General features: G+C 42.3%; 1 protein-coding gene across 5 annotated transcripts in view; it reads right to left on the bottom strand.

The window, feature by feature from the left end:
• PCSK5 (proprotein convertase subtilisin/kexin type 5) overlaps positions 1-26,010 on the bottom strand; it is a 470,351-nt gene that overhangs the window by 51,708 nt on the left and 392,633 nt on the right. The window contains exons 25-28 of one of the 5 annotated variants that reach the window (XM_027616045.2): positions 6,823-6,865; positions 5,699-5,835; positions 4,686-4,886; positions 80-157 (exon numbers count right to left, since the gene is read on the bottom strand). The exons of 1 other annotated variant lie outside the window; for it this stretch is intronic. In XM_027616045.2, the coding sequence (XP_027471846.2) occupies positions 80-157; positions 4,686-4,886; positions 5,699-5,835; positions 6,823-6,865 (459 nt within the window). Of the gene's footprint in view, positions 1-79; positions 158-4,685; positions 4,887-5,698; positions 5,836-6,822; positions 6,866-26,010 lie in introns of those variants that run through there. 3 more of the 5 variants (XM_027616046.2, XM_027616048.2, XM_027616049.2) reach the window with 3 other exon arrangements.

The raw sequence follows: 26,010 nt of genomic DNA on the forward strand, positions 1-26,010 counted from the left end.
CCCAACTTCTTTGGGTTGGTTTCTACATCACAGAGGCTTTTGATTCAGTGTGAAGGTCTTCTCCCTATTTCCCTGTTACCTCTTTTGATTTGAAACTTCCGCCGTCGCTTCTGTGGCAGGCTCCTCACCAAAGATGGGCTTGCAGTGGGCACAGGCTCTTTTTTATTAGAAAAGAAAAATAAAGTGTTTTATTTTTTTAATGCAAGAAAGATGAGCAAGGTCAGTTTTGCCTATCACCTTACCACCCAGAAATGCCTGTGATGTAGACGTCAGCACATAGATTTCCCATCTTCATGCTGAATGTGTGAGCATAATCATGTATGTGTATTTAATCATTTATGTCTTCTGCGTATATAATACCGACCCTACTTTTTTTTTAATGACTTTATTTATTTATTTGACAGAGAGAGCACAAGCAGCAGGTGGGGAGCAGCAGGCAGGGGCAGAGGGAAAAGCAGACTCCCCACCAAGCAGAGAGCTAGATGTGGGGCTCGATCCCAGGACCCTGGGATCATGACCTGAGCCGAAGGCAGACGCTTAACCGACTTAGCCACCCAGGCGCCCCTTCATTTGATATTATAAATTTTATAGGCATATTTTCTTGCTATTAAAATTCTTAGTACACTTTTTAATGGATTATGTATTTGCATGAACCATAATTCGCTTAATTTTTTTCTTTTGTTACACTTTTAGATTGCTCTTTTTTTTTTGGTTATTATAAGTAAAGCTGCCATTGACATCTTTATACACAGTATTGGCTAAGTCAGGACTCTGCTTGGCTCCTAGGCATCCCAGCTGACCACTATTTGGTGCCTTTCTGGGACTATTCGTCCCCAACCTAGGGCCCCCAAAATTACTTGCTTTTGACAGGGAAGACTGTTTTGAAAGTGAACTAGTGTTTCCTGTGTTAAGACTGGGTCAGATTAAAGGGCAAGGGAGTAGTTTAACTTTTCTTGTGTCCTCTTCTGTCCTGGGAGCTTTATGTGGGCTCTCCCATTTACTTCTCAGAATGACCTTGGCTGAAGCAGTTCCATGTTCTTATTTTATGGATGAGGGAACTAAGATTCAGACAGGATGAATAACTTGTTCAAGGTCACATGGCTAGTAAAGGACAGAGCCAGGATTTGAACCCTCGTATGCTTACCTCTAAAGCCTACATCCACTAGAGAGACTTTTTAGTAATTAATTTGGATTTTAAAATAGTTTGGTTGAGGTCAAAGCAGCGGTGTACCAGTAAAATGGCTTTTTGGAACACACAACAAAAACCTTAAATTGTAGTGTTTGCTGATTTCCGTGGTGTAAATACTCCCATCGTAGTTGATTTCAAGCTGCCAGTGGTTTAATGATCCCCTATTGAACACAATCAGGGCAAGTGGAGACACATGGTTCCTTCAGGGATCCTGTGGGCCAAAGGTTTAATCATTTACTCAACCAGTGTCCTGTGTTTTCTTCACAAAGTTCTGGTTGGTTAATTAAGTAAAAATGAGGTCCTCATTTCTAAGCGAGGCAACTGTATATATCTACAAAGTCCTTCTAAAAATCAGATTTTTGTGGCATCTTTAAAGCTCTCGAAGATTCAGTTACACATAGGCAGCATATCTGCTCACCACTGAGATTTATTTTTTACATATGGCTCTCAGTGTTTGTGACTGACTCTGGGATTCCAGGCTTCCTCAGGGCATAGGAATTAAGATCAAAAGACAGGCTAGTGAGAAATTGTTAGGATGTGGTCAAAAAGTTAATTCCCTGTGTCTGCGCTTTGTAGATTAAACTATCATCAGAATATGTAATTAGAGCCTGCTACAAACACGGTTTTAATCGATGATGGAAATAGGTGGGTAGGGGAAATGTGCAGGAATTATTCTTAGGACTTTCCGGCACTACCAGGGGGAAAACCACTTAAAATCCAAATGATTTAACAGGCATAAAGTAAACTGTTTCCATTCCCAACAATGGTTTCAGGAAAGCAGCCGAACCTGTGGCCTGCCACAGCTGAATGTTTTCACCCATGGTGGCTCTGTGATTCCTAAGTCCCTGTGGAAGCCATTGGCAACCTATTTCACATTGGATCTGTTGCTGCCACACAGGGGCACTGGCCTAGGAATCTCCACAGCGTGTTAGTGACTAGGACAGGGGATGTGGTGGGGATCCATACTTTGGTGCAAGTCATTCTTTGCTGGCAGGAAGAACAGAGTTGAGCGGCCATCTTTGGAGATGAGTTAGTCTTGGTTGGAGGATTGGCCAGGCATGGTCCAACGTTTAAGGAAATCTCCATCCTTGGACTGGGGTAGGAGGCAGTAACATCTTGTGTGTAATTAACGAAGAATTATGGTCCTCTCATCGTAAGCAGCCCCTTTATTAAGAGAGGGGTTTAGCGAAGTCTAGTTGGATTTTTATTTCAAGGCTATTTCCCCAACATGTACTGGCACAGACCGTGGGGGTGGTTGTAGTCTTTGGATGCAAACAAGATCTGATTGTTTCCTCTGGGAGGTCATGTGGGTGAAGGAGTGGACTGAAGTTTGTCCCATTTTACCTTTCCTATGTGGATCTGCAACTGTGTTGAAAACCACACCACCACCTTGCTGAGAGCACCTAGGCAGCTCTATTCTTTTAAAATCATTCTGTCCATTGTCTGGGCTCCCACTGAGTTGACCCAGGATGACTGCAACCTGCTTAGCATCATCTTAAAGGGGTGGCTAGTTAGTGCCTGTTTTCTGGAACCTTCTGCCCTCCTATTATACCCTCAACCTTGTTGGGGTTTTGTTTGTTTTTTTGTTTGTTTGTTTTTGTTCTTGTTTTTTAAGAGTTAGAAGTCAGGGGAAAGATGTAGGCATTTGGCTCAAATACTCCCAGGATTTCATGGAGTGCATTTCCCACTTACTATCTCCCTCAGTGGTGTCTAAACTCTGCCGGGGAAGCTGAGCTCCGGCCTCACCTTGCTCAGTGAAGAAAGAGTTTTTCCTCACTGTTAATAGTCTGCATGTCTGATTTCCTAGATCTTAGAAAAGTGCAGCCATGGCATTGACTTTGTTGCTTTTGTCCAGCCATGAGAAACATTCTCATCTGCTTCTCAAATCCCTTAGTAGTGCTAACTCCCCAAATGGACTAATTCCTTCCTTTCTTCAAAAACACTATATTTTGATAGTAGAAAATGCAGAGGGGTGGGTGTGGTGCTCTGACAAAGGGGAGCAGTCAAAGCCTGATTTCTTCTTGCAAAGTGCGTAGTCCAGTTGAAAGGGACATGTAATCATTTGGGGAATCAAATCCGCTCTGACTCTTGGCTCCCTGGACCTTTTCATCATCTGGATGCCAGATAAAATACAGATGTTCTGAGCTAGAGACCCAGCACCAGACTATCTTCCTCTTGGCTTGCCCTGCCTCTTAAATGCCTAAATGCCAGACAAGCCCGTTTTCAGCATTTGGGTCCAGCTATAATTCACGGAAGATATCCCAATCTGGATTGAATGATTTTCTTCCCAGCTATGCCTCTGAAATTGGCCTGTGTTCTCCATGGCCTTTGGCTGCTAGGTTTGTGATGGTCTCTGAGCTGCTTTTCCTTTAAGTCACACATGCGACCCTGTCGTGGTGGACGGTCACCATGGATGTCCCTCGTCAGACTCGGCAAGAGCCTCTCTCCTGCCCGGGATCTATCCCTCGCCCCGGGCCCTTCGAACACTCATCCTGAGCAGACCTCCACTGCCATTGCACTGAAATGACCTTTTTAACAAATCCTTGCCTTGAAATCAAATGGAGAGCATCTCTTGTTTTCGTGAACATCTCTGCATAGAATGTGAGTCAGATTTTTCCAGCAGGAAGAGGCTTTGGTTTTTTAACCACCAGAGACACAGACAGGCCACTGGAGTTTGTAACTACCTTGCAAGGAAGCTCGTGATTGAGGCTCCAATGTGAGGTCAGTACTGAAGACGCAGGTAGGAACGAGCACGCGCAAGCCTTTACTATTAGATTGCAAACTCCCACACCCTTCCTCCGGCCCCCATCAAAATCCCCACTTTCCCCAGCTGCAACTGGAGGGGGACTTTTATTTTATTTTACTTGAGAGCAGCGTGAGTTGGGGGGAGTGATGGGGAGAGGGAGAGAGAATCTCAAGCAGATTCCCTGCTGAGCGTGGAGCCAGGCCCGAGGCTCGATCTCACAACCTGGAGAAATCAAGAGCCGGTTGCTTAACTGAGTGGGCCGCCCAGGTGCCCCTGGAGGGGATCTTTTAAAAGGCAAGCTTGGCTGATGCTAAGGTCTAATCAGCCAGCCGGAAAGATCAGCTGTCTCAGCTTAAATTCCAACACTTTTAGAGCAGGTCTTCCTTGTCCAATTGAAAAAGCCCACCTTTACCAGTCGTTTTCCTTTACCTTAGATAGAAGCTCTTCTGAAATTTTTGAGAATGGTCGTTGGGCCATTCCCCTACATGGCTCTCTTTACCCGCTCCGAGGTCTCCTCCTCCCGATAGGAACTCATGGGCCACACCAACCGTAGGCTGTGCTTTGGGTTTCCCTCCAGGTCGGATGACAACGAACCACCGCCTCCTACCCTTTCCCACTCCAAGCTTTGGTTCACTGCCGTGCCTTCATCTCTTTTGGGATATCCCAAAAGCAAGCATTAAAGGGGGAGGGAGGCAGGAAGGCAGAGAAGGTGGCCAGACACCTGCCTTCTCTCTCTCGGGAGGCACATACCATTCCAGAATTTGCCTTCCACCTGGGTCTGGGCAGGCTCCACGCATGTCCCGTGTTGCAGCTGCAGTCCTTCCCGGCAGCTGCTGCACTGATGGTGGCCAAGGCCAGTGCAGGTCACACAGGCCGGGTGGCAGTGCTCACACTGTCCCAGCTCTGGGTCGCCATGGAAGCCAGGACCACATGTGCTCACACAAGAGCCATCTGCAGGGGCACACAGAAAGGGAGCATGAGGGTATGTCCCCGGCTGGCTTGGCGCACTGTGCGAGGCCAAGTTCTAAACAGGACGCGGGGAATCTCAGGAACATTCTTTGTTTGAATTTGTTTTTAAAGAAACCAAACTGGCATAATCTTCTTTCAACCAAGAAATGTGTCTTAAATCCAACATGTCAGTCCTCTTTTAACCAAGCATTTCAGTTTGCTCAAGGGGTGAAGGGGTGAAGAGCACAGAGTAAAGAACTTCAAATTCTCAGGGCCTTGAAAAAGTACAAATCAAACGAATCTCTGTATAGAAGCACTGGAGATCAGTGTGGGCTGATCCTGCAAACATTCAAGAGCACTGGGCTGTGAGTCCTTCCACTAGAAGACTCCTAGTATAGTTCCTTCCTAACCATCTAACCAAAACCAAAGACAAAGGATCTTGTTGATCTTTAACACTGCTTAGGAATATATAGCGTGGGTTGGGTTAATTCTCCGGGAAAGAGTCACGGTTCTGAATATTCCAGGTGATTCATTCTAAGGCATTTATCTTCAGTGTTCCCCCCACCCGCCCCCATCACTCTTGTTTCCATCAACTTGGAGATGTTGGAAATTAATGAGTGACATAGGAACTCTGCTTCAGTAATAAAAGCAGAAGGAAGTAGTCCCAGCTAATGTTTATTTTCAAACCAAATTAAAATCCATCCTTGGACAAGAGGCACGGGAAGAGTCTGAAGCCAATCAAGCGAGTGCTCTTATTTCTGGGTGGGGCTCTGGAGCCTTGTTCTTCCTTTGCACCACGTGGTTCTCAGGCTTACCCAGGAGAAAGAAGCCTTCTTCACACCAGTAGCACTGGTGCTGGTCACAATCGCCACAGTTGGTCTCACACGCTTTGCATTCAGATTCTTCACTGTAGGTCTTCTGAGGACAGGTCTTATAACAGTGGTGTTCAAACCTAAGGAGGGGGGGAGGAGATGGAGTTTCTTCCACGAGCTATGTTGATGTATTTCTCTTCACCGCCATAATTTAATATCCTGACATCTGTCTACACATCATTTTTAACAGGTATAGATATTTAGGTTTCAAGGATAAAAACTTGGTCTATGGGTGCTCACCAAACAAGTCATTAACCACTTCCCTCTGGACTCTGAGGACCCATCATCGGGGCAGCTGTGAAGAGGGTGGGGAGAAGGAAAGGGGTAGCCATATTTATTTATGGAGTACTGGTGATGTATTAAGTCCTCATTTCAACCTCCATGCAATTCTCCTCTGGTAGCTATGACTTGTCTTTAATTTCTAGATAAGGGAACTGAGTATTGAGGTAAAATGCTCAAAGTCCCATAGGTAGTTAAAGGCAGGCCTGGGATTTGAACAGATGGTTTGTGTGCTTCTGTCACGTGGCAATGGGAAGGGGAGGTGATGTGGAGACCTCCCATCTCTGACTTGTAGAGTTGAATTGGAGAACCTTGGAAGGGATTGTTATCTGTGTTTCATTTAATCTAGTGGTCTGTGTCTCTTCTTACCCAGGGGATGATTCAGAACTCATAAAGTACCTGGCTTCATCCTGGATTTTCTGACTCCTGTTGAGGACAAGGTCTCCACACAGACATTTGGAAATAGCTTGCCTGCGGGCAGGTCTATCGTTAAGGTTTGTCCATGAACAGCAAGGTCTGAATCCTGGTAACCCATGGCAAGATTCCTAGACACCAGTGTCAGGTTGGGTGACTTCCAGGACCAAGAATAAGAGGGCCTCCTTTGGAGGCAAGAAAACAGCTGGGCTCTTACTGCTAAATCCAAGAATTGTTCTTTAATAGCCTGACAGGGCAGAGTCACTTCAGGCTTCCCGGCCTCTTTGCTTTAATCACTGGATTTAGGATTAAGTCAGTAATGCTTAAACTGCAGAAAAGTTAGTGCCATGAAAAAAAAAAAAAGCCAAACTTACATGTAATACCCCGTAGTGCATGATGTACAGGTTCCTGGATTATCTGGAAGAAAATTATAATAATGAAACATAATAATTACCGAGAGTCCATCATTTGGAAAAATGGGCTCTGGAAAAGTCCTGGCTTGAGACAAATAATCTTTTTGGGATGATTCATGAAAGGTAGTCTCCAGAAATGATATTTGCACAGATTATACCATTTTTAATTAGTAGCACGATGTATGCTGTGGTTTAGCTTTATCAAAGCTGGTAAAAAAAGAGTTCTCAGGAATGGCTGGCCCTGATTTTCAAGGAAGTAGAATCCCAAGCTCCTAGGTCTTCAAAACGCAGATTAAGAACCATCCACATTATGCACCTCCTGGATCTATGAGGGAAAGGCATCAAGCATGTCCACACATGCATATTTGGAAGGGGTGGCAGGCTCTCCACTCTGAATGGCAGGTTTTCCATGAGCTACCCCCCATGTCTGCCAATGTGAGGGAGTGTCATCTGGGAGGCTCCTTTGAAATTGGGACAATTATTATTTTTTTCCAATACAGTATCTACTTTGTGTTGGGCACATCACAAATCTCTTGAAGAAACTGTCCTGTTCTCATTAAGTATAATGATTCAATATGTCCCTGTTGGCTCAGAGAAGGACTCTTTCCTACAGCTTTCAGGGGACTTAATGAGAGGGCAAGAGCTTTGAGAATCACTAGTTCAGTCTATTTCCCTTCCTCATAACCCTCTTTGAAGGATGCCAATTCCAGATCCAATTATTAAGGGAATTCTATGATTTCCACTGGCCCGGGATTTCCGTGACTCACAGAGTGACCTCCAGCAAAGTTTCTATGATACTCCAGTTCTGTTCTTTTCATTCTGATAAGATATGGAAAAAAAAATTGCTCCTCTTTAGAATGTTCCTCGTGGTACATGAAGATTGTATGTGACCTTTAACTATTTAAACAAAATTTTGCCCTTTGAACTTTGTGCACAGCTTTCCTTTCTAATCTACTCTAGGCTCTATTTTGGTTTTCGCAAAATCTGCCCCTTGCTCAAATCTTTAGCCAAATGCTCATCCTGGGTTCTCCTAGGGATGTTGCAAGACAACAGGACTGTGTATTACACATTATATGGCTGATGCATTACACCAAAAACTATTGTGGAAAAATTTCTATAAGAGGTTCTGCCATTTAACCAGAGATTGACAGAACCTTCTGGAAATAGCCTAGTGAAGATGCAGTGGAGAAGGTACTGGCCTGGGAACCGGGCTATCTGTTTCTAGTTTGAAGTTTTAACTCTGGCTTAACTGCCTTGCGAACTTGGCATTAAATGTTGCGCTGCTTTCTGGATTCTGATTTCTGTAGGTATAAAATGGTCTGGTTGGAGAAAGTGGTTGCTAAGACTCTTCAAAAGGTAAAAATTCTGCAATTGAGTCTAGCAGGGGTTGGCAATGTAAGGCTGACTCTTGGGCCAGATTCAGCCGTGCCCCTTCCATAGGAAGGATGGAACAAGACTCAAGACAGCCAAGGACGTAGCCAGACCCTTCTGCAGGAGGCCATGATATGCTCACAGTAGGGAAATGGATTTTGTCTGTTGTATGGTGACATGGTTTGTTACAGGGCGACCAGACCAGAGCAGGACAGTGAAATGAACCATAAAGCAGGCTAATTACATGATAGAAGGAATCTGAAGCGAGAGGTGCCTTGAGAAACAAAAGCTCACAGAAATTCTTAGAATTTTTGCAGGTAGGGAGGGGTCTTTATGCTTCCGCAATCCATTTTAAGAGGGGTGCGAAGGCCCCGGAGAACACGAGTGGTTCCACTGGGTAAGTATTTCCCATTACACGTCTATGTTTGCATCTGTATTCTTTCAGGTCTGTTCCTAAATAAGCTGCTACTACTCAGCTCACCGTTGGGCATCTTACTTTTCCCTGCCCGTCCCCAATGAACATATTTGACTCTGACAGTTTTGCTTACTTGGCAAGGGCTGGGGAAATTCTAATCCTGTTCTCTAATGTTCTGGCCATCCCTCCCATCTAGGAATTTAATGAGTTTGCTCTCTGCTCCTTTAAGCAGGTCACTGACGAAAATGCTAAACAGAACCAAGCCTCAGAAATGTGCATACCAATGTAATCTTGAGTCCAGGGACCTTTCCAGCCCAGATGCACAGTGAATTTGGTACCTTTACAATAGTTTGCATAAATGAATAATGCATAGAACAGGAAGTATGTCTTTTAACAGCTTATGAATGCCCATTAGTCTTTCTCATTATTACCGGTTATTCTGAAGAATAAGAATTATTTTAAAAATTTTTCCACCCCAGAAGATCCACAAGTCAGACATAAGCTAAATGGATTTAGCTTGACCACTGAGAGGCAGCTGTTATGGGATTAAGGAAAGGTAACAATCCCAAACCTAGAAGTTGAGTCTAAGTCAAGTTGGCATTTGAATGGTAGGGTAGGAAAGGAGGGTTGGCTTAAGGAGAAAGATGAATTCTGCTGGCTCTTCCAATGTGTGTGTGTATGTATGTGTGTGTGTTTGGGGGTTAGGGGTAGAAGAGTCCAAACAAGCTAGAATTGTGGACTGTCTCAGAAGGTGGTTTCCAAAGTAGGAGGTTTGAATAGCTCTGGTTACTTGGTGTTGTCAAACCTTTGAGCTGAGAGAATAGAGTTTGAGGGGACATGGGGCAAGTTCGGTCAGAATTCAGAGAGAGCCTCACACATTTGGAAAAAAAAAAAAAAAGCCTTTGGAAACAGTTCCTGGCTTCCACCTGTTCACATCCCCACTAAGGAGAATGTATGAGCAGATGCCTCATCAAAATGGGGGTACAGCCTGCCTTTCTTGAGAAAACTCATGTCTATTGTCTCCTTTCTATGGAGTGGGGTGGGCAGGACTATGGTGCCCCCTCTTTCTGGAGAGGTCTTCGTGATCCTCTGTGTCACTTTCCCATGGTTTCCTTAGTTTTATCAGTGCTGGGGAAACTCCCTCTTCTCATGTAGGTGTTGACTGCTGCCTTCAACTTCACCTTCAGTGGTCAACGTACATCCCCTGCCGTGTTAGTGTGTTCTTAGTAATACCTGGAGCCTTCAGCATTGCATCTGGATGGGTCAGGGCCACATCAGGAGTTATGGCCATCTAACTTACAAAATGCACTGGGAAAGGGATATTTTAAACTTGAAATGGAATCAAATTTTCAAAATGTGCAGAGAAAAAGAATTTGTTGTTTATGGTTTACATAAACTTAGAGTCCCACAATTAAAGATACGTATGAGCTAAAATGACTGTAATTTGCCTTTTCTAAAATCTTACTGTACGTTTCTTTTTCATTTGTAGGAGACAAAAGACTTGGTTTTTTAAACAATAGCCTTTATCATATAATATCTAGATAGGCCAGAATTAGCCAGGGATCAGCTATATTGTTGAGGCAGAATCGCCTCTTTGCAAAACCAGGGGGAAAAGTTAATGTCAGGGTGGTATGTCTTTCAAGATTCATTTTCAAGGGACAACTGGGTGGCTCCGTCGTTAAGCGTCTGCCTTTGGCTCAGGTCATGATCCCAGGGTCCTGGGATCGAGCCCCGCATTGGGCTCCCTGCTCGGCGGGAAGCCTGCTTCTCCCTCTCCCACTCCCCCTGCTTGTGTTCCCTCTCTCGCTGTGTCTCTCTCTCTCTGTCAAATAAATAAATAAAATCTTTAAAAAAAAGATTCATTTTCAGGCTTCTAGAACTTTCATCCACACCCCTGGCCTCCCTCTACCACTGCCTATTGAAACTGATCTGTTCCATAGTCCTTTACTGCACAGATCTACTAGTTACTGCCTAGGATGCTAGACTAATAGGCAGGTTAAACTTATGTTCTTGGGAGGCTTCTAGGTTTTCCCCTACCTCAGTCCTTCCTCAGGTGTCCTAGACTCATTAGGCTCCCTTTGCTTTGACCTCTTAGATCACATCTGTAAGTGTTCCATAAAGCGGCACCTGCCTTATTGTAATTCATCACGCCCTGGATGCTGGCTCCTCCCACAGCTTCAACCTTTTGGCTCAATTACCTTCCCAGTTCCAATCACCTGTATTCTAGGTTTGACCAAACTTGGGGCAATGTTTGCCTTCCCAGTGCTTCCCACACTTAGGCAGAGTATTGGACCAAACTGATGCTTCGCCCCTTCTTCATAGGTTTCTAGCCCCAAATACTCTATAAGCTCCCTAATTACAGAATCTAAAGTAGTAATATCCATACTGTTTTGATTGATCACCCCATTGGTTTAAAAATTTAGCATATGCCTGCAATGCATATATATGTGTGTGAATTATTTATGTGTGCTAGTGCATGAATGTTTTACATTTTTTAAAATATATAGTAGAAAGATAAAGTAGAAAATTTAATAACAAAATGATTGCAAATACAAGTTCTATCTTTTTCTGCGGGCCAGTGGGTTGTCTTGCATACTTCTCTTTGAGGAGATGAGGGACTTGGGCCATATCTAACAGAATGCCAACTCTGAGGTTATAAATTCATATACTCGCTTTCCAAAAATATGTTTTATATTCGATTGCTTAAAGTTGTAACTGGAAGGACTGGTTCTCTGATGGGCTCACACATCTGTATGTATATAAGGACTTCCTGTACCTGGCTTCTAGCCTTTCCATATTTATAGACAAACTCTATGATTCTAATTAACTTGTTCACCTAGCATTTTGGGGGTTGGGAAATAAGTTGCAAATATAGATATAAATGAACACGTTGGAATGTTATAACTAAGATTCCATTTTTCTCATCCTTCTATGACCCTCTATAGCTTTAGTATGTTAATGTGTTCCCCAGAGAAAACTTTCTAGATTGAAATAACCAGTGTTTATGTCCCTATGAAAGACAATGTGAAAGTTCATCCGCTGAGAAGAGGTTAAAAAAGTATGGTACATTTATACATTAAAATTTTGTTTCTTAAGAATATTTAATGACATGACATTTTCATGGTAGGCTATGTGAATAGGGAAGGTAATCCATATCTAGATATGTATATATTATATATGCATATCGATCTGTGTGTACAGAGATGACTATCAAAAATCAGAAGAAAAAGCTAAAATGTTAACAGTAGTTATTTCTGATTTTATTTATGTGTATCTATATATGTTTATTAATAAATATGTGCTATGGACTTAGAACAAAAATTCTATTAAGGAAAGAATGTGCATGCTCAGGTTATGAGCTCCAGGCCTCATTTATGCCACATGTCTGGAAACGTTCTTCTTCACAGACCCCTTTCTCCAGAGAACTAGTCTTTTGGTCATACTCTTCATTTTCTGTCACTTTTCTGCACACTTCTGTTTTTCCATCTTTCCATTTTGTTTCTTAGCAATTCCTAATTCTCCATCACCAGGACAAGACCGATCTTCCATGGGGTTCGGTTAAAACCATGGCAGATGTTTACACGAACTCCTTTTTAAAAATTCACTTTTAATTTGAAATGTTTTTCTGATAGGATTCCATAAAGGAGGCAGATCACTAGGAAATGGGGTTATTCTTGGCTCGGCCTCAAGACTTGCCAACTGGATGAGGCACTGTCACTTGGGCCAAGCGTTCTCAAGCAATTCTCTTTATGAGCACCTGCGGCCTTGCTGGAGCATCAGCAGAGTGTCCATCCCCTATTGAGATGCACTACTCCCTTTGAGGGGAAAGACAATATTACAAGCAGCCAATACTTAAGTTGTTTTGGGAGTTAATTAAGCACATTGTCAATAATGCAGATTCTCCCAGAGTAAATATGTACTTAGTTATTGGATGATGCTGTACAAATCTGTAAGAGAGGCACTGACATTCTTCATTCCACACAAAAATAAGGACGGGGTAAGAGATTTATATACCCACAGAGTGCAACTAATTATAAGCCCCAAATAGCATTAAAAAGTATGTAATTCAGATAGGCCTTGTACTCAGAATTGCTTCAGATAATTAACGCTCACATACAAAATGGACCCTTTGACCTGCTTTGCCAAAACAGAAGATTTTTTCTGGAAGGTTCAATGGTGCTGGGATACAAAGTACTTGGTTAGGGGGCCTGTTGACGATTTTCAATCCTTTTGTCCTCACTGGTGTCCAAGGACAATGAATAAATATTTGAACTGGCAATAATGTAAATAGTACAGCTGACAATGGGGCACAGCCCCCTGGAGGGACACAGTAGTAGAGAGACCAGAATAAATAATCTAAATCATTGTCTACAAATGTTGGCTAAAAGAGGACTCAGTTCTCTATTGGACTCTGGTCTTTACCAAGTCCTCTGGTTCCAACAATGGGATATCCTAATAGGCAAGCTGTTTCTGGATTCCCATTCTTCTCTCAACCAACTAACAGGTGAAAGTGTTGGATAAATATACACAGCTGAGTGCCTATGAGGATTGCCCACTATAGCTGTTTGTTCGCTCATTCCTTCATTCTGGAGCTTACATTTTGGAAAATAGACAATAAAAGAAAAATTAGGTAATTATTATAATGCAAATAAGATGTAAATCTTCAATAATTGCATGAAACAGCTACTAAAATGCAAGCTCCGTGAAGACGGGTGGTTTTGTTTTGTTTTCCTGTACCTCAGTACCATGAGTATTGCCTTGCACATAGCAGAAGCTCCAAAAATATGCGTGAATGAAGAAGAGAAACATGTAAATAAGTACAGAGATTCAGATAAAGGATTAGAGAGTGATGAGATCAGAATGGAGATGAGAGGTCTTAATTTAGATAGGCTTGTTGGGGAGAGAGCCTTTCAGGAATTGACCTTTGGAGATGGGAATGGTAACAAGGAGATAGCCATGTGGGCTCTGAGGGCAGTGTTTCAGACAGAGGCTAAGAAAACTTCATCTATTCAAGGAACACGGAGAAGGTCAGTGGGGCTACAGTGGATAAAGAGAGGGAGAGAGTCAGGAGATGAGGCCAAGGTCATAGGCAGGATCAGATCAAATATCATTTTACACGCCAGGCTTAAGAGTTTTGCATTCAATCTAAAAGTAATGAGGAACCATGCTAAGTTTTATAAAAGATATCCGATGTGATCTGAATATCTTAAAATGATCATTGTGGGTGCTGTATGGAAAATGACTTCTTTAACTGTGGAAACGGTTACATCCCTTAAATCTTGCAAAACCTGGATTCCATGTAACACATTTGAGAAACACTGGTTTAAGGAATATACTGCAGGAGAAATGGGTAGGCATAAACTCAGACTATGGCTGCAGTAATGAAGAAGAATCAGATTGGAAGGAACCTAAAAAGATAAAAATTGAGAAGATCAGATGATATGATGTGGGAGGTGAGGAAGTGGGGTGGTTCCCTGGCTCTGGCTTGAGTCCTTGGGTGGATAGAAAGGAGGAACAGTCAACGGGGCTGGAGGTAGGAGCAATAAACAAATACTTAACTGAGCCTGTATGATAGTCCATACACTGCTTTGGTGATTATAGAGATATATACAGACAAGAAAGGCAATCCCTACCCTCAAGGAATTTGATGAGGAGACAGTAATTAGCAAAGCTAATTAGAGAAGAAACCACAATGTGGCAAAATATAGAATAGATAAACCTCTAATCTAGTATACCACAGAAATATTTGCTTAGGGCTTGAAAGAAACCAAGTTAATGATTCTCTTTCTCTCTTACCACTTAATTAGCCTTTATCTCTCTTTTTGAATAGAAAAATTCAGAGCATTTTTATTATAGTTACGGTTGCCAGACAAAATACAAGACTAAAATGGGAACCAAAGGACTACAGTTTCAGTGTAAGGATGAATGGAAAATAAAATTGTCAGGAGAAGGGGACAACAAAAAACATCATCCCAGTCTTAGCCTTGGCATTGGGTAGATTAAAAAGCAACAACAAAATCTCTTCTGAGAACGTATAACTATAAGCTGGATCTCACCTAAGTTATCTGAATTCATGTTATCTGTGTGTTGGGAACATCTCAAAAGGAAAATTCAATTTAAAGTAGTCCTAAGTAGATAGCATCCCAAGGCAATTGGTAGAAGCAAATGCAAATCCTTTCTAGGGAAATGTAATCTTAACTCAGATCACCAAGTGTTCTCACAGGTAAATTTTCAAGGAAATTGGTCACAATTTAAAAACAAGGAAATTAGGCACTCTGAGAGAAAGTTGGCAGAAATAACAGACATCAGAATCAGACCCACAGAGACCACTGATCTTGAAATGATCTGACACAGAATATAAAAATAACAAGTGTTTAATATTTTTTAAAGATTTTATTTATTTGAGATAGCAAAAGAGAAAGCATGGGGGGGGGAGCAGAGGGAGAGGGAGAAGCAGGCTCCCTACTGAGCAGGAAACCCGAGGCCGGACTTGATCCCAGGACCCTGGGACCATGACCTGAGCTGAAGGCAGATGGTTAACCGACTGAGCCACCCAGGCACCTCTAAAGGTTTAATATTTTTAAAGAAATAAAAGAACATCTTGAAAATGGAAAAGTAACCAGTTTGGAAAAGAAGCAAATATAACCTTTATAAGTGGAAGACATAAAAATTCAAAATTAAAACTGAATGGTTATATTAAGCCATAGATTATGCATAGCAGGAGAATCAGTGATCTCAAAGATAGATACAAAGAAAAGATAGAAAATCAGAGGGACAAAAAGGTAGAAAACAGGAAAGAGCAGTAAGAGACAAGGAGGTTAGGATGAGAAGATTTAATATATGTCAAAGTTCCAAAAAAATAGAATGGGGAAGAGGTGGTTAAAAAAAAAAAGAAAAAAGAATGCCTGAGAATTTTCCAGAATTGTTAAAAGATACCAATCATTAGTCCCAAGGACTAACCATATGTATTATTAAACATACATTAAACATATATAAGCATAAACATATATATTATTGTTTTTTAATCTACAAGAAGATCCATCATAGTGAAATTGCAGAATAACCAAGAAAACAGCTCTTAGTCTATGGAGAAGGATAAAGAGACATAGTCATAGTCTGTAAGAAGAAGGAAAATACTATGAGAAGAGGACTTGGAAATTTGGTGTATGAAACAGCATCAGTCATTTCAAAAAGACACTAACACAGTGGCAGAAATTCTTCAAAATTCTGATGAAAGACCTGAAATCATAAAATATAAGAGCCAGAAGGGAATTTAGACTTAGGCTCAGCTCAGATGTCATAAGAATATGAAGAATTTTTAAAAAGATTTTATTATTATGTGAGAGAGACAGCGAGAGAGAGCATGAGTGTTGGGGAAGGGACAGAGGCAGAGGGAGAAGCAGACTCCCCGCGGAGCAGGGAGCCCGATGCGGGGCTCAATCCCAGGACCCTGGGATCATGACCTGAGCCGAAGGGAGATGCTTAACTGACTGAGCCACCCAGGCACCCCTGTTTGTTTCTTTTGAGTCCTGTAGTTCTTCTGAAAGAATCGATGTTTTCTTGTTTTCTTTTGTTTTGTTTGAGCTTCTGATAACCTTTGTGCCGCTACTGCAGCTATGGTCAAGTTGGGGTTTGGTAAATGGTGAATGATCTGCCATAGTCAGGAAATATATCTCACTCATCTCAGCAGCTGTAGTGCTATGTGTTATGCTTTCGTGTTATGGTTTCTTTCACAAATATATTTTCAGTCCTACTATTCGCTAGGGCTAAAGTGATGACTCATTCCTAGTACAGAAGGGAGCTCAGGGTGTAGGGAGGAATGCAGCAAGGAAAAGTATATTGCCATGAAAGCTATGTAGTGTTACTAAAGGGATTTTGAACAGGTGACTAAGAAGAAATAGGGTGATACCTAAACCAGGGTATGTGTGTTTTGTGAGGAGGGGAATGCGATTGCAGAATGATTCCTTAAGGAAGTGAAGGCTTAGTGAACTTGAAAAATGAGTTTGAGGGAGAGAGAGTAGAATTCTTTCCATGTGGAAAGACCTGAAGGCAGAGAGAGCTAAATCTACAGAGATGATTCCTCTAGTAAAAGGGCTCATGAGATACCCCCTTGAAGAAACTACAGAGGGAGAGGCAAGATCTTGTCAGAATACAGCATGGTTGCCCTCACCTTAAAAACACACAGGATTTTACATAAAAGAATAGGAAAATTACAAAATGGATTACCAGGAGTTTAGGGTAGCTAGAGTAATGAGGAAGTGAGAAGAAACAGGGAAGGGAAGACAGAAGAGATTAAGAGCCTGGGTCATGAAGAAGCTTCTATGTCATGCTTGGGAGAACAGGCCTTGTCCAGAGCCATGGGAAATCACTTTAGATTTGTAGATGGTTGTAAATGATCAGGTTTAAATTTTAGAAAGAACATGGTTATTGTGGCATAGAGAATGGGTTTCAAGAGTGAAAGAGAAGAACAGAGGAGATCAGTGAGAAGATGATTGCATGATCCACGTAAGCTATGTGGGTGGCCTCAAGTATAGTAGTGGAGATGGGTCAAAGTGGGACAGAGTGAAAAATATGTGGGAAGTGGAAATGACTTGGTGACTGTTGTGGGTTGAGTTATGTCCCCCAAAACCATATGTTCAAGTCCTAACCTCTGGGACCCATGAATGTAACCTTACCTGGAAATATGGTCTTTGCAGGTATATTGGGGGGAGGGGGTTAAATCCAATGACTGATGTCCATAGAAGTTCACATGAAGACAGACACATACACCCAGAAGGAAGATGGTAATGAGACCATCAAGACAGAGATTGGAGTGTTGTAGCTGCAAGCCAAGGAATGCCAGGGCTTGTTGGCAACCAACAGAAGCTAGGGAGAGGTGAGGAAGGATCTTCCCTCAGAGCCTCCAGAAGCAATCATTCCTGCTGACTCCTTGATTTTGGACTTCCAGAACACCGAGAAATAGATATATGTTTATTGTTTAAAGCCACTTTGTTTGGGGTACTTTGTTACAGCAGCCTTCAGAAACTAATACAGTGATACAACAAGTATTTACAAACAGCATTTTCCCCTGTGTTTCTGTTTGGATCCTTGAAATATTGGGAAGATAGCTACTAAGTCCTTTCTCATTCACGTATTTCCGGATTCTGGAAATCAAGATAGCGGAGGAGTAGGAGACCTTAGTTTCATCTGGTCCCAGGAACTCAACTACATAGCCATCTCATTCCACCTACTTCTCTTTAATGGAAAGAGGGTTGCTTTATCCTCTATGATTAGTGAATTTGAGAGAAGGAACTTTGCGTGCCTGGGTGAGACAGCAAGTTTGATGCAGGGCAGGGAGGGTTAGGAAGCTTACTGTTTGTTCATAGATCTAATTCACCATTTTAGCTTCATAAGTACTCAAGTTGATACTTTGATCTTTTTCTGTATGTGCCAGCCCGCCACCTCCTTCCCCAGTCTTAGTGCTCATTGGTTCTCAGTCTTGGAAAGAGTTATTTTTAACAAAGCCCAGAGAGAGAGAGGGAGAAATGGAGTTTCCTAGAATTTTGGCTCGAGCAGCTGAGTGGTGCTGTATTCTGAGCCATATCACTCAGGAGTTGGGGTTGTTGAGGATACAGGTGGGAGATGACATCATGTAGCCTATGCTTGCTGAATTGACGGTGGCCCAAATTCCTCATGTTAAGGATGAGTAAGCTGAGCCCCAAGGGACCTCCGTCCCTTGTCCGCGGTCCTACAGAACAAATACAGATTTGGAAACTTCCATTGCTAGGAACTCCAAATGATTTCTGTCTCCTTCACACTGCCTCTACTTAAGATTACATATCCTTGCATAAAAATATTTATACACCCGCTCTAAAAGACCATATTATGCAGTCTTACCATGCTACTCAAGACCATTGACCCTTCTACTGGTTAGCAAAAGCCCCCATCACATCATCAGCTAGACTGTCCAGGCCACGGGCCTTGCGACACTTAGCTGGGCTTTGCACCAACCATTTACCCAAAATTTTCAATTAAGAGCCTTCCACCGCCTACCGAAGGGGTCCCCAGGATATTTGATCATTACAGTTTTCAAGACCTTGCTTGGAATCTCCAATCTACTCAGGATATTCTGCCAAAGTTGAACAGCCTGGAGCAAAACAGAACAATCCTTTGGATCCTGAAATAAGTGTCCGGGGCAGCGGGAGCCAAGCTGGAGAAGGCAAAGGGGCTGGGCGTGCAGTCCCACCGAAGTCATATTTTTTATTACTTCTCCATTTAGACAACAAGACAAGGTTACAGAAAGCCTAACCTTTCATTTCCTGACTCTGCTTAGGTGCATTTCACATTCTCAGCATCCATGGAAACTCCAACGAAACGTATTGTTAGAAAAAAGAAAACCAAGACAACATACATTTGTCTCCCTTGCTGCCTAAACAGAAACAAAACTGCTGAAAAACAATTTATTCTCCAACAGACATATTTTCTGGTCATTACTTTTTTGCCCAAATTGCTGGTTTGTGTAAGCAAACTCAGGCTTGTGTAAGCAAGTCCTGTTATCTGGGGAAACAAACACGGCACCATCCTTTGTGATATGCTCTTACAGGAAGGGAAAAAGGAGCCTCTTACATTTTTAAAATAGGTATTTTGAAAGACTTTGCCTATTCATCATCAGGAATATTTTAAAGAAAGGATGTTTCCTTTTGTGTATCTTCAAGTTGCTATGGTAACTGGATCACTTTTTACTCATTAATCAGGAGGCACCAACCAGAGAATCTCTCCTTTCCCCTAGATTTGGAGGCTTTGCCTCTGATTCTACCTTTTTAAAACTTCACAGATTTTGGAAATCCTTGTCTTCAAAAATGTTTCACTTGATCTGAGAGTTTTGTCGTGTTTAGTGCTTTCCTCACTGCTATATGTTTTCTCTCTTGTGTGATCTGATGGCTTCTGTGGACCACGAGGTGTGTTTCGATCGCTCCTTTCTCTGTACTTCTATGATTTTCCTTCTAACAGCTATGGGGGCAGGGGGGGGAGGCCGGGGTCGCTGAGTCTCCAGAGTCAGGTGGTAGATTCTACAGGACCCTTCTGCTTCCTCTTCTTTACACATACCATTGGCCGGAAGGGCTTCTTTACAGTTAAAAATTGCCTTTTGTTTCCTTTACTCGTTCTTTCTAAGCTCCTTCTCCTCCTCAAAAGTCAGCAGTCCCATCTGGATGTTCATTAGTAATACTTGAAGCTGCTGAAACAGTGATGAGTCATGCGCACAATTTGTAATCATTTGATGGCCTGAGGAACCCAGTGACCATCTTTCCTGGGTCCATACGCCCTTCTGAATACTTGGTTTGCATGCCAATTGTTGGATGACTCCAAACATCATATAAAATAAGAAAGAAGGACCTGGTAGGTCTTCAGCCTGTAGGCCAGAAGTTGCTAACTAGTTTGCAGAAATGTTTTGTTGGCGAGCACAACATTGACCTGTACTCTGTTCAAAGAAGTCAAAAGACTTCTCGTGAAAGTCTGGATACTCAAGTTTCTGCCTGCAACACTTGATGGGCTGAGCCGCAAATGGCTCCTAGATGGGAATCTGCTGTGGGCTTGAGTCCCTGGCTGGCTCACCTGATTCTGGCACCAGTAGGTATTTGAATTAGGACCCTTGATCTTGTTCAATTTCTACCTACTCCCCTATTTTTTTTCTTTCTTTCTTTCTTTTTTTTTTTTTTTACAGATTTTGAGATCTGGAGTTTTCAGGATTTGACCAAAACCAAAAGATCGTTAGTGGTAACTTGAAAACTAAATCCAAATTTCCTGACCACTAGCCTGGTGTTTTAAGTTCTTTGAAGATCAGAACCAGGTGTTATAATTTCTTTGTCTCCTACAGAATGGAGTACACACTCAGTACTCAGGAAATATGTTTTCAACTATGACCCAGAACTGGACAGATGCCACGCAGGTAAATGTCACAGCAACTTCCATCATTAAGAACTTTTTGAAAAACACTCTATGTGTTACTTCGAATAAGAAGGGCATTATTTTTCAGGGATAGAGAAACACATTGCCAGGTGCAGGGTGTGTGTATGTGTGGGATGTGATGGACAAGAAGAAGGGAGAGACCCTCGGAGCACATTCTCCAAAAGTAGCAGATTTTCAAGATGCTTCAAATAGAGTAGATTGATCTGAGGGTGAGAAATTAAGAACAAGATGAAAGAATGTTAGAAGCAGTACTAAGAGCCCAACACTGATTTATCTAGAAGGTAATGAAACATTAGAAGTATTTGTATGTTCTTTGCCCCCCCCCCATTAATAAATGGCACATGTCCTGGTCTCCAGCACAAAGGGAGTCTATCCACCCCTCCAATCCCATGTTAGAACAATGCTATGCTTATGGTGTAAGCATGTGTGTGTGTTTGTGTACCCACAAGCTGTGTATGTAGGCTTTGTGAGGGTGGGCAATAAAGGTAAGCAAAAAGGTAATCCTCTTCAAATTTTTGAGAACCCTTTCTCCTGGTGGCCATTCCCAAAGAGAACAAAAATTAATAAAGAAATCCTGGTTGTTTGGATGCTGCTGGAGAGAAAGCGAAAAGTTGGCCATAAAAGAGAACTCAGGCTGTGGTAATACTTAATCTAAACGATTCATGGGGAAATGAAGCCATTATCATAATAAAAATAAAAGCTTGGCACCTGCCAATGAAGCAGGCCACCACTGAGGCATTATGTCTTGGGGGTTGGGGCTTGCAGGGCTGGAAACGCTCTACCGTGGCACCGACAATGGCCTTCACACAGGAGCTTTGTGATGGCAGAAAAAAAGATTCCACAGAACAGCCCGACACCCAGTCCCCGCAAAGCCAAGCTCTTCTTCCTAATGAACCTCATGTGACCACTCGAACAGCATTCCAGTGGCACTTAGGTCTGAAAACAAGAGAGATTTCACAGGATGATTAAGTCTACACAATAACAAAGTAAAAAGCAGGTTGACGATTATCTGCCAAATTTGGGGAGAGCTCTGTCCCACCATGAAATAACTGATTGGCTGTGTATCTAGTCTGATTCTTTGGATAATTGCTGGCTCTGTCTTTCCTTCCTTTCACATCTTATGGGGCCCGATTGTTCTGCAAAACCCCTCTATTTTTCTTCTCCATGGCATAGGAACACCCAAGGACTGGTTTGCGGGGTCCACTTAGAATAAGAGCTCTATTTCGTCAGGCTGACCGCGTTGCAGTCAGCTGAGATTCCTCTCTGAGACACTCCAGAGATTCTGTCTCCAAGGTCATTGTTCTTCCTGTCATTTCGGAGCCCTGCAGGGGCCCTCCATTCATATTGGCAGGTGATAAGCTATTTACAAGGCATGGGTAATCATCGCAATTCAGCATTTTTCCTTATTAGCCCCCACTGAATGGAGAAAGTGCACGGACGCTGCTCATCTGTGCTGTTTCTTTTCTCTAGGTTTAGAGCTTTTATGCTCCAGATGGGCTATGTTGTTAAGTCCAAAGGGATTCAGTGAAAGAGCATCTCCCAATTTTTCTAATGGTCACCAATTACACGGATGAGCATGCTCAGCGTTTCTTTCTTCACCGTGAGAGAAGTCACCAACCTTGTAGAAGAGCCATGGTCATTTTCGTACCTGGTTCTTGAGACACTATTGAATGAGACATTACCAAATGCTAGATGCACACATGGGTGCCTAAGTGCGGGAGTGTTCATTGCGGGTGATGAGGCAGTTTTCCCAAGAACTGATACATTTTGGGAACCTCTAGCATTTTCTAAACATTTTGGCACTGATGGTAGAGGAACTGGCCTGACTACAGAAAGCTCAAATGCTCACATACTTGGGTTACGTGAATAGAGGAGAACAGGATTCAGTTTCTACAAAAACGTTGTGCTTTACCAACACTGTGAAAGGTGGAAGGGCTTATTTGCAATGAGAATGAAATTGGCACACATTTAGGAAGATTCAGACACACCTGTGATTTACGCAAGCCACCGCGATCCCTCCTTTGGACCCATTATTGTCAATTATGTCTACATGTAAGTACGTGCAATTACTTTTGACAATGGACCATTTACTTCATTCATCTAACATTTTTGCTGACAGCCTTGCCACCCATTTGGGGAAACAACGTTTACTGGGTCTACGATATGAATATTTCTCTGCACTAAGCTAGCATTCCATGGTCTCTGAACTATCTTAAGGTCGTGGATTATTTGAAAGTTGTACTTTCTTTGACCTGGACTTACATTTAATCCACCTAAAGGGAGGCTTGAGGAAATTTTCTGTCTTAGGCTAATTTTGGAAGCTATGCACTTGAAATGTCTGAAAAAAACAGGTAGTCTTAATAAGAGAGGTTCAGCGGGAGTGACAAATCAGAAGAAAATGTGGCTTGAATGGGCACTATGTGTTAATGATTCCTTCTCTTTACTGGACAGCAAACTTGACTGGTTTCTCTTTTATCACTTTATTTGATGATAACTTCAAGCTTAAGGAAAAGTTGGAAGAATAAAATCTTTCACCCTTATTCACATTCACCAATTAACTTTCCATCCCATTCGCTGTATCATTTGCTCACTTGCTCTCACTCTGCCTATGTTTTTTATTTATTTATTTTCTGAATCATTGAAAGTCAGATGCGCACATTGTGCCTCATCCCCCCTGAATATTTCAGTGCCTATTTCCCAAGAATAAGAACATTCTCTTGTATAACCACAGGGCAGCCGTCAACTTCCAGAAACTTAAGGCTAATAAATACATTTATGTAATCTGCTGTCTATATTCCATTTTTGTTTTTCAATTGGCCCACTTCTAGGATCGCATATTGCATTTAGTCCCCTTGTCTGTTTAGTCTTCTCTAATCTGGAACGACTCCTTGGCTCGTCTTTGTCTTTTGTGACCCTGACATTCTAAAAAGGTAACATGTCCTTTGTTTTTTTATAGTGTGTTTCTCCTTTGGCATTTGCTTGATATTTCCTCCTGTTTGCACCCAGGTTAAGTGTTCCCAGCCAAACTACTCATAGGTCTCATGGTGTCGTTTTCAAGGTATCTTATCCCGAAGCATCCCCTACCCAGCTGTCCCTCCTTAGTCTAATCCTCACTATTGGCTTTATCTTTCAGGAAATTTTCCTCTCACTTCATTCCAGCACAACACTCAGCCCGTGAAGCTGGTGACCAGTTCCCTAAGACAATTAAAAGGAAGCTATTCCAGGAGAGACAAGACGAGGAGTTTCAGAATTCAGAGCTCAGCATCAAGGTGGAAAGAGATTTTTGAGATAGTAAAACCATATCAATAATGATGCCATTAATAATGTTCATAAGAAATGCTGGTGTTTGCTGAGCCCTGGCCATGTGCCATTCACTTCGTTATGTATTTTAAATAGTGTAGCAGGTTTCTATGGCTGTTATAACAAATTACCACACAGTTAGCAGCTGAAAACATTACAGATGTACTGTGCTACAGTTCTGTGGGTCACAAGTCCACGACGGGACTCCCTGGGCTAAAATCGGAGTTGCCACGAGGCTGGGTTCCTTTCTGGGGGCTCTTGCCAAAGATTGGTTTCTTCGGTCATTTGAGTTGTTGGCAGAATTCATTTCCTTGCGGTTGTAGGACTGAGATCCATGTCCTGGTGGGCTGTCCACGGAGGGTCACATCTGGCTTTTTGATGCCACCCGCATTCATTTTAGGGGGGGGGAGCCTAAAACCAGCCACGGTAGGTTCCTGCTCTCATCTCTCTCTGCTCATTTATTTGATCAAAATCATGTATTGAGCATCTACATGGGGTAGGCAGGATTATAGGTTTTGTTAGAGAATATAACCAAGTTTCTGCCCGCCCAGAAGTTACATTTTAGGGAAGGAAGAAATATAGCAAGTTTTTAGAAGTAAAAAAAAAAAAAAAAATTAAAATATCAGCTAATTGTACGTGATCTGCCAGAATTAAAATAAGGTGATTGACGTGTTGGGGGGGCGAGGAAGGGGGCCCTGGGAGGTCAGGGGAGGAGGAGGAAGGGAGGAGGGAGAGATGCTTCTGTCTTTAGATTGGGCACTGAAAGGAAACTTCTTAAAGGTGATATTTGAACTGAGAGGGGACCACGGGAAGGAACTGGCCATATTAATGTAATATCTTGAGAAGAGCATTTTAGGTCAATGAGAGACAACAGTGAGGGCAGGGGCTGGGAGAAGGAATAGGCTAGAAGCAAGCCAGATCAGGGCCCTCCTGTGAGTCTGGAGAGTGAGGGGGAGAGGTCAGTGACGAGGTCAGAGATGTGGAGGAGATTAAATTTGTAAGGCTCTTTTGATTAAAGCACACATCTCTCAATTGTCAAGCATTATCTACCAGTTCTAGCTGGAGCCATAGAATTCCCATGTGAAGGATCCCTGGCTTGTTGGCAAAGCAAAAGCATAATGCCCCATCAGATTTTGTATTTGTTCATTGGACGGGGTTCTGAAGCTTTTTCCCAGTTACTTGCTAAATTCCCAAGTGACCCATCCCATTGATGCACATTTGGGCATGTAATGGGACAGTTGGACAATGGCTTTGGGTAACTGTCATTAGCCATGCATATCATGATTAAGTTATGCTGTTACTGACTTCATGGTTCTGATTTGCATTTTAACATGCAAGAGGGTAATTACTATACCTAGTCCCAAGGAATAATTGACAGATTTTATGTTTGAAATCTCAGTAGGTCAAACTTCCCATTTGTAAAACCTTTCAGTTGCTCCTTTGCTGAGCACATAAAATGAATTTAGTTCTGAACTGAGACCTTATATGCCAAGTTTTTACAGCCTTAAATATAGTATTTTATCACTATTATAAATGGTTCTTGACTCACCTCCCACAGACCCATCAGTGCTAAAGGCAAGAGGCCTCCCTAATTCACTTGTTTCAATTCATAGAAGATTTCTAAGTGGAAGCCAGGTCATTTGGATAATATTTCAAATGTACAGGCTGCATTCCACTAAACTTAATAAATCTGCAATTTTACAATTGGCTTGGACAGCTAGCATGATTATACTGGGCTTTCCAATAAGCATCCCTTCAAAACAACCTCCTTTTTCTTTCAGGACTCACCTTCAGACCTCACCCAAAGGCTCAATGTCATCACTGCAATGCTGGGGACATGGTAATATGGAGATCACAATTTAGGTTGATTTATTTTTCTAGTGGAACATCCGGGTTTCTAGCAATTATTTTAGGGCATAAAGTTCTATAATGATGATAAATCAAGCTGTCCGCTCTTTCTGGCCCAAATCAGAGGTTGGAGAGATTGAGAAAGTTTTCTACTCTAACATTCCAACCTTTGAATCTCCAGATTATACACGTTACCTCTCTGGAGGCAATGCTTGTCCTTGGATTTGCTGGTGATCTATTTGAATGTGGAGGTGGTGGTGGTGGGGCTC

This window comes from Zalophus californianus, chromosome 13 (assembly GCF_009762305.2).
Source record: "Zalophus californianus isolate mZalCal1 chromosome 13, mZalCal1.pri.v2, whole genome shotgun sequence".
Taxonomy (NCBI): Eukaryota; Metazoa; Chordata; class Mammalia; order Carnivora; family Otariidae; genus Zalophus; species Zalophus californianus.